At 35.5% G+C, this 9,924-nt stretch overlaps 1 protein-coding gene across 3 annotated transcripts in view; it reads right to left on the bottom strand.

Annotated features, from left to right (window-relative positions):
* Window positions 1-9,924, bottom strand: part of edil3a (EGF-like repeats and discoidin I-like domains 3a) — a 121,934-nt gene that overhangs the window by 51,246 nt on the left and 60,764 nt on the right. For all 3 annotated transcript variants that reach the window (XM_024275435.2, XM_024275436.2, XM_024275437.2), the window contains one exon: window positions 7,406-7,519. In XM_024275435.2, coding sequence (XP_024131203.1) covers window positions 7,406-7,519 — 114 coding nt within the window. The remainder of the gene's footprint in view (window positions 1-7,405; window positions 7,520-9,924) is intronic.

The raw sequence follows: 9,924 nt of genomic DNA on the forward strand, positions 1-9,924 counted from the left end.
TTACTGCTAAAATGCTTCAATTTAACTCACTCCTGATGTATAGTAAATACGTTGCATTTTCTAGGCACTTTGACAAACTGCTAAACAAAATAAAAAAGTGTTAAACACCGTTTTCTTTTCTTTAGATTTGTTTGAATATTTGCAGCTAAGAGAACAAATTTTTCTGCAGGAAATGTAGGTTTGTCTTTTATATTTGATGCTTTAAAAAAGGCACAATTTAAACTACAACAAACTAAGGGTGGAATTTTCAAGAAAAAGGATTAAGTAAATTGATATTCATGTAAACATTGGAATATTTATTTACCAAATCCATAAAGCTATTTTATTATTATTATTTTTTTTTTATCAGAAAACAAATTTCAAATTTTCTGCTCATTGTTAATACAATATTTCATCATTTTAAATAATAAAATTCCATAATTGTTCATCATCATTACTATTTATGTATTTAAAAGCACTACTGTGACAAAAAATGCTTGATTTTTCATCAAAATAAATAGTGAACCCTCAATGACAACAGAATTGACTCAGTGGTTTAACCAGCTCTTACACAAACACTGAAAAAAAGAAGCAGGAATCAGAGCAAAACAATAAAATTAAAATTAAACCGCACCTTTCCTTAGCAGACCATCATCATATAGATCAAGTAATGTAGCATAATATGATATTTGTCTTGGTGCTTTCTGCTTGACAGTACTCTTGCATCATGTTGTGATGTTATGACAAGACGCTGCTGCAAAGCCACAATCTTTTCCCCCCACAGCAATGATGGGCCGCCCCTAACGAGCTACCTGCCAGTCGTCCATCAGAGCGGCAGAGGCAGACGGCCCTCGGGCCTTGCCCTGCTGGCCCCTGAGCATATATCAGCAGTGCGACAGCCGACATCGGCAAAACCAGCAGTACCGTGCGCTGACAGCTGAATCCATCACCCATGAGCCCCACCTACACCCTAAACAAATTAGTGCTCCATTGAAATTAATGCCAATACAGCGCTACTAATGAGTGTGAAGCAGACAGAGAGGATGAGGAAAAGAATAACACATAGAAGAAACGGCAGGTTCAGAAGGTGACAAGAGATGCTGGAGGAAACACAGCTGCAGGAAAACATTTGCATCTTTATCCAATTCCGGTTTAAGACTCATCAAATTTCATGATTAAAAAAAAAACAAGAAAAAAAAAACAACACAATGGAATAAAGACAACAGAGTATTACTTATACAATATTTAACTGATTACTCTAATAAATTTACATAGTTTTAAAAAGCTGGAAAATAGGCTAATTGTCTTATTTTATAAAATCACTTTTCCAACTTTGACTTATTCAAGTGTATCATCTGCATAAAAGCAGATACATGCATAAAAGTCGCTTTTATTCTTGCAATTATATGCTGTATTGATGTTTAATCGTCTATTTTTGCATTTTTTTTACATGACCTATTTATTTAATAATTGCAATAACTGTGCTTCATTTTAGCTAGGTTTGATTGAAAAGTTTAAAATCTTTATCATTTAAACCACTAAGTGTTATGTCAAACTCTACATGGACAATTCTGTCTAAAAATGCAAGTTTGTACATCGAAAATATGCATGTTTTCTATCTTGTCCTGTACACTAGATATATAGGGGTGAAGAGTGTTTTCAGATGTGGTAAGAGATTGTCAAAAAGTCTTGTTACTGCAAGCCTTTTTGTCATCAGACTTGTCCTTGTTCTGCTGATCTTTTCACTTTTTATTTTCAGACTACCCTTATTTTGGTTTAGGTATCTCGATACTTTGGAAGCATTCTATGTATCAGTTCTTTTGGAAGTTGTTTATATTGGGTTGAGGTCAAAATGACCCATTGTCAAGTGAGAAAATGGGTCAACTTTGACCCAAACATAAAATATAAGGGTGTTGTTTATTTTGTTCTTATGTATAAAGTCTGCTAAATAAAATTGAAAGTCTAAACTGGTAGCTGAAAATTGTTCAATATTATGCCAATGCTTTGGTTTCAACTCAATCAATTGGCTTTGCTTGCGTAAAGTAGGGTTGGTCCCCCTGGTCCTCAAGATCTACCACTCTGCTTGTTCTCCAGCTCTTCCTTCATTTGCTGCTGATTACAGCTAGATCACAGATAAAAACATGCTTCAGTGTTTTTCATGATTACATCTTCATCTGGTTCACATTGTGGGATGCTTTTTTTCTCTCAAAAAACACATCACTTAATCTTCTTGATATACTTTTTCTCTTAGATCTGCTAGATAGTCTGCATTTGCACTGTCTCATACTAAGGTTCACTAAAGTGTGTACTCAGATCCTATTTTGATCTTCACCATTTTTTTAAGAAAACAAAATTGTGAAAGCCAAGGGCTCCAAGATAAAAAAAAACAAAAAAACACAAGAATCCTTGGAAAGGACACAAAGAAGACCATCTCTATCTTTCAACGATGGTTATACCAAATGTTGTAGTGGAAGTCTTTACAATGGGTAGGAAATGAAGACCCTTTCTTTAGTCTTCTGTTGAACACTCTTGCTGAGCACATTAGAACAGCCTGTCCCTGCTCCTCAAAGAATGGACGACACCATTTATAAACCACGCCAAGGTTTAACGTGTCGTGTGTGTAGAAAGAATCTTCTGTATAACCTTGGCTGTACTGAGTGGCTATTTAAATTCGAGACAAGTAAAGACAAACACTAAAGTGCAAGATTTTATCAAACATTGTTTACCTATCTTGTTCGCATCCACAAGGCCTCATGTTTTTAAACATGAATCCAAGTTGTTTAACTGCATAGCAATTAATTTATTGTTTTACTGTTTATTATTACTTCTGCACAGAACAATGAGGGAGTAGTTGCATTTATTAATGACAATTTACTATTTATAGTCCTAAATAAAGGAACGAAGGCACAGAAGCTAGTACTCTCAACACTTGAGAATTTTCAGACCAATTTCTATCTTGGTTGCTACGTGATCTTTCATTTTTCTAATAATTATGTAATAGGAGAAAGAAAAAACTGAAAAAATTCTAAACCAGTGTGAGGTTCATAAAATAGATAATCTATTAATGTAGAATTCTTTATACCAATAATGGCAAAAATTGACAAAAATATGGGCTTGATCAATTCCTAGAGAAGATGTGTGAAACCCAAACATTTTCCAAAATAATCATTGTATTTTTATTTAGATTTGAATGGGTTAAAATATTTTTTCCCTAATAACTACTTTTCTGGGAGCATTTAAAAATAAAACTCCATAATTCAAGCATTTATTTGACTGTTTCTGGCTCTTTTGAGAAAAACATTCTCACTCATTATTTCAATAAAATTCACTAAAAGTAAACAGAACTTCATTTCCCTCCTTTAAGTCTATCAATACTAGGTATTGTAGCTTACATATAATTGTGTAAGTTTTATTGACATTTTGTTTCCTGCATCTTAAATAAATTGTGTCAAATTAATGAAAACTTAGGAGCAAAATGCCTGTTACATATTTTTCAGAACCAATAAAAGAAAATGGTAAAACTTTTCATCATTGAGGCTTTTTTTTCACTGCCCCTGATGGTGAACTGCTCATCAGTAGATAAAAGTGATTCTGAAACCAGGGAATTAGTATGACTCATTGTGAGGCATTTAAGCAGACACACACTCAGCTGGAAGCTATCCCCCCTAAAAGAGCGGTGGCACAATTTCACCTCCCTGAACAGCAGAGTAACAAGAAGATAGGGCCTGGCTGGTGGAGGAAAACATTTACATTTACCGTTTAGCTTAAAAAAAATCAAGAATATCTGCAAATATATACTTTCCTTGACACCATTTAGGTAAGGCAATAATTTTTTTGTATGGCACATTTCGCGTACAAGACAATTAAAAAATAAACATTAAAAGTAATATTTAAAAGAAATGGAACATGTTTGATCATTCAAATTAAAATGTAAGGAAAGCTCAAAATGACTACATTTAAAGTAAACTTAGGTAACAGTAAACCTGAATACAAACTAATCGAATGCAGATGAAAACCGGTGGATCTTTTCCCTGGATTTGAATTAACTGTGTGTTTCAGCTCAACTAATTCTGTTCTGGAAGTCTGTTCCCGATCTGTGGAGCACAGAAGCGGAATGCAGCTTCTCCATGTTTGTTTTTGACATTAGAGACAAAAGACCAGATGCTGATGAGCTGAGAGGTCTGGCTGGTACATACTGGGTCAAGTCATGTATTTTGGTGCCAACCCATCCAAAGCTTTATAAACCAGTAACATTTTGTCCAACAACTTTACTGTTTATCAGTTAGATACGTTCAATAAATTTGTGGGTGCTGATCGATTATTTTATTTTGCTTTCTTTTTAGTTTTACAGCCCAGTCATCAGGAATAATAAACATTTGTTAGGCATTGTTTAGTTGTTATATCAGTCTGACTAAAATCATTTTTCTTATATGTTTTGCAAACTTATGATATCACTAAATTCTATGTTGTTTATAAGTGCAAAATGGTGATAAATAGCACTGCTGTATCTCATTAAATTGTATTTTAAGTCACCTTGGGATTTATAGGAAAGAGCAGATCCCAAACCTGACAAGCAGAAACCATTTTCAAAAAAACGGCCTTAATCTCACCAGCATGAATGATTCATCCTGCCTTTAATACAAAAATGAGAAACACCATGTCAGCCAATAACAAATCATGATACACTAAGAATCATTACATGAAGGAATCATTTTAGATGCTGCAGTAGACCTGCCTGAGGATAATTAATCAGTTAGCCGTCTAAAGGGTGAACAGTATTCTTCGTTTTGGAGACTGGAATTTTTTTCTTTGCAAAACTTGCTTCAGAAGGTCTAATATTATTCCTAAAACACAACCAGCATTCAGCTTGAGCCTCTTTGTGGCTGTAATAAAGCTGCCTCAAAAGCAAATGCTGAGTAAAACTCTCCTGTCTCGCACAAGCAAGAAACATCTTGCATTAGACATATAAGGCCTTCTGAAAAAAGAAAAAAAAAATGGTTTAGGTGTTATTTTTTTATAAACAGTTTCAATATCAACATTGTTCAGTTCATTTTATTGTCCAGCCATTTTTTTTGTATATAAAGTGGTCAGTTTTGACTTTTAGGATCACCTACCCACTATAGCTCCTCTTTTCTACTGACAAACCTACAACCTGCTGATGTTGCCCCTTGGGCTGGCTTAGTGAGAAATCGTTGCCAAGTGGCTGTGGAAGAAAAAAAAATGTACAGCTGACGGTTCTACTTACAAAGCAAGTTATGGTTAGGGGTTTTTCAGAACCTCTTTGCATCTCTGCATCTCCCTAGGCATTGGCTTCTGAATCGGCAGCCAGAAAAATATGAGACGCTTTGATATGAATCCAAATCTCAAAATCAAAGTTTGTTTGTTGCTAGCGGCCACAATGTCAAGTTGCACATGACAAAAAAAGACAGTGTAATACAGACACAGACAGGAAGTTATAGAGCATGAGGGGAATGACTATAAAGTTTCTATAGCAAGAACTATAACTCTGAAATATTTTTTAGGAAAAACCTTTGTAGACCTTGAAAAAAAAGTGTTTAGACACTAAGGAGACCTTTAAAAATTAGGGTATGTACTTGCAAGGGTCTGGTGATTTGGTTCATATCACGATACGTGCCTCACAATAGGATATGTATTGTGGTGTATACACTGTATATCAAAACCATACCAGAACAATTTTTCACAGTTTTTTTAAGCTGAAGCATCATGCATGAGCTGCTGCACAGCTGCATTCCTTCACTCATTTTTATCTGAGCTCGCTACAAAGCACCACAATCCGCGTTTTTATACGATACTGGCAGCAACGTGGCACAAAGTTTCAGTTTGGTACCCACCCCAAGTAAAAACAAAAAAGTACATGTCTCATAAGAACAAAAACCACAAGATTGACTGAATATTTAACACAAGCTGGTTCTCGCGAGATCCTTTTGTTGTTTCGCAGTGTAGAGCTGCTCAAAGAGGCTCAGTGTGTTGTGCCGCCAACTAGCGGTAAAATACATGAATGCAAGTATGTGAAGAGAAAGCATTCCATTACTTGTCAAATTGCCTTATTATTAAACAAAACTGTCAAAATTAAATGTAATATATGCATTTTTTTTCTTTCCAACACTTAAATCCTTTTACCTGTTTTTTGTATTTAAGCTCTTGGAGATATGTCACATGCTCACATTGTCCACAACACTAAATGTTGTTTAGCATGAACATGTATGTTTTAGCTTCTGTTAATTACATGTATGAATGACTGTTTAATGCAAATATGTATATTTGGAAATAAAATATGAATAATATAAATTATTGTATTGTATAATTTAAGCGCGTTGTTGGCCAAGAGGGGAATGTTAAATTATAGCACTGAAGATGATTTATTTTAGATGGTGCTCACGCATACATTTCAGCTTTCCATTAATAATATCAATATTTACTGAATTACATTTTTTTCTTCAAACACATATTTAGAGAACATGTTCAATCATAATTCCAATTTATGCTTAGAACCCTGATTTAGTAAAAAAATCAATTGTACTGAATGTTAGACTTTCAGTTGATGCTAATTCTAGTGAGTGCTGATTTAATTTTAAAATAGTATTGATTTTTATCCTAAAATACATTTAGTCCAGTCTTGAGTAGTAGTACTGCATGTCTGGGTGTTATAAAATTATTTTTATTATTTTCAATAAAACATAAAATGTTACAGTTACATTTACTTCTGACTGAGCTAAATGATATTTGATTATCAACAAATAGGATTCGAATGTTGCATGCCATCCTCAATGAAGGCAAGACATTTGAAAACTTGTCAGTTTATGAAACTAATTCTTGTCTTTGATTATATATATATATATATATCAATAATCCAAAAAAGTTCAAGGTTTGAACTGCATTACTAGTCAGTCACAGAGAGGTTGCTAAAAGGGAAAAATTGTTTTGATAGTTTGTAATTATTCTCAACTACATGCAAAAATCATCGTTTTATATCATTACAAATGGAGTTGGTTAAAAAAAGCAACATGCGAAAACACTCTGACTCTGTTTCACCAAGTACAGAGTGCATTGCTAAAACCTAAAGACTCTACGTCTTGCACTTAAAATGGCAAAGATGGAATTTTAATGTGATTAAAAACAAATAAAACAATCCATTTAGCCATTATTTGAGATTATGTTTGCAAAGTAAAGAAAAAAACCTAAAAAAAGGAAATTAGCAAACAAATTATTAAAAAAGTAGCTTTTTTGGTCTGAAATGATGCCAACTGTTCAAAATTTCATCAGGTCTAACAAGTTTAAAGTGTAGAAATTGCTAAATGGTTGTAAAAAAAAAACAACAAAACAGTAAATAATTGAGTAAATTTTGCCTGGACAATAGAACAGACACTGAGCGACAACAGGAAAAAGCCAAAAGACGAGCACTTACTGTATTGACAGTTTCTCCCCATGTACTCCCCCGGGCATGAACAGGAATAATTGGCGACCAGATCGGTGCAAACGCCTCCATTCTTACACGGTTCTCTTTCACATTCATTAATATCTGAAAGAGGAAAAAAAAAACAACAGCAATTTCATCATCTGATTGATATAAACATGTAAAATACATCACCAGGAAGCATCAGGTGTCTTTTTAGCACACTAGTTGAGAGACTTACTATTATGGTACTATTATGGCTTGTTCTGCTGGCCTCGAAATCCTTTGATAGCCAGAGTAACATTCTACTGACACCAGGACTGTAAAATTGTGGTAGGAAACATGTATGACTAGAAATTGTAAATTACATGGTCAATCCAAGGACTGCACGGTGGAACAGTGGTTGGCGCTCCTGCGTCACAGTGAGAAGGCCCTGGCTTGATTCAGCCAGTTAAGTGATACACCAGCTCAGTGGCCTTGTGGTAGAGTGTCCGCCCTGCGACTGGAAGGTCGTGAGTTTAAATCCAGGCCGAGTCATACCGAAGACTGTGCCTCCCTGCTTGACACTCAGCTTTAAGGGGTTAAATTGGGGGGGGTTAAACCACCAAATGGTTCCCGAGCGTGGCTGTGTCTGCAGCTCACCGCTCCCACAAGGGATGGGTCAAATCCAGAGAAAAAATTTCACACACCTAGGTGTGTGACAGCTGACGGGACTTTAACTTTTAAGAAATTGGATCGATGGATGGTCAATGCAACAGATTTCACTTGAAAATTTACAAACCAAAATAATTTTGTACCCATGATCCTCCAAAAGAAAGAAATGTTCAGAGATAGAGGAGAGTTAAGACCATGTATGTAACAAACGCATTGATTAGCACTAAGCTAATAGCCTTGATATTAAGAAATGGTAAATGGTGTCTACTTATATAGGACTTTACTACTTTCTTAAAAGGCCCAGGATACTTAACCATCACAGTACCGTTTGTCCATTCATATTCACAGACTGATGGTGGTTCTGCTGATGAACACTGGCACCTCCCTACAGCCAACAACCAACAGGAGCAATGTGTTCAGTGTCTTGCCCAAGGACACTTGGACAGGCAGGGCAAGAACTGAACCTGCAATATTCCGATCAGAGGTCGACCACTCTTCTGCTGCACCATGGCAGCCATACACAAAAAATGAAGAAAAAAAAACCAACAGGCACACAACTGTCATGTCAAGTTGGGCTATGCTAGATCAAAAAGGGAGCATTTTCTATGCGTATAACTACAGCGGTCTGCAGGTATACACTTTTAAATAAGTTACACCCATTTATCAATTTTTTTGCTGCCTGTCCATAAATCTTTTTTTTTTTTCCTTTTCTTGGTTCTCTTTTACCTCAGTGGAAAAGGTCACAGGATGCAGAGGAACTGAATTCACAAAGACTTCAGAAAATAAAATCTTGACATTTACAGAATCCAACCCAACCGTCACTACTATATGTGAGGAGTGCAACTGAGGACACACATGTTGGTTCACTTGGTGGAACAAGAACTTTATGAACATAGACTACAAAATTGCACAGGATGAGGATGGTTAAGCAATTCCTGCACTTTACATGCTAAACTTGTGAGATGTATGCAAATTAAAGCATAAATGGTAAGCTTCCATTTACATATTCTTGTACATGTGCAATTATTACTTTATCAGCTGACTTCTAATGCCTACAGACATTTCACAAAAATTACACACTTCTCCAAGTCAGGGAAATTTAGTCGGGCAGAATTTGATGTTCTATGCTACCCTCTGGGTTGAGCCCCCAAGGTTGCAAAACATGAAATTCAGAGCAAAATATAGATAATTTCTTTCCTCAGATATGTGTGAGTCTCTTGGCTTATATGCAGCGTGTATGATACCATCAAGGACAATGAATGTGACAAATCCACGGCCGGTGGGAAGGTCACCTGAGCGCACCGAATGCTGAACGCGCCGGTCTGAGGACACGCAGCCGAGCTGTGCTGTGCGCTCACACGGTCTCTTGTGGTGCGATAAGCACAAAGTTGTTTCATGCAGTTCAGAGAAATCACACCACTCCAGCTTTTCTTTATCTTGCTTCCCATTCTTGGCCAAATATTACATCTTCTGAATGCAGGAATATTTGTCACTATATTACAAAAGATACATCTTAGCCTACATCACAGATTACAAGTTGTCCGGCTAAATAATTTGTGAGAGCAGAAACAGTACAGAATGGCACTATTTTCTTTTTTTTTTTTTCCTTAAATAATGATGCATTGTGAACTATGATAGAGGAAATATAATAAGGAAAAGTCCATATTTAATTCTTAGCTATTTGATTAGCTTAGACAGCTATTTTTCTATCTAAAAAATGATTTTTTATATACAAATGGATTGTTTTTAGAGATGGACAAACTCTTGTTAACTGACTAGTTTAGAAAGGGACTCACTTGAACCCTTTCAAAGCTCCAGTTACTACCGTAACTTCTCTACCATTTATGCAGATTCAGAAGCTCTGAAAAAACTTTACA

Source organism: Oryzias melastigma, linkage group LG9 (genome assembly GCF_002922805.2).
Source record: "Oryzias melastigma strain HK-1 linkage group LG9, ASM292280v2, whole genome shotgun sequence".
Taxonomy (NCBI): Eukaryota; Metazoa; Chordata; class Actinopteri; order Beloniformes; family Adrianichthyidae; genus Oryzias; species Oryzias melastigma.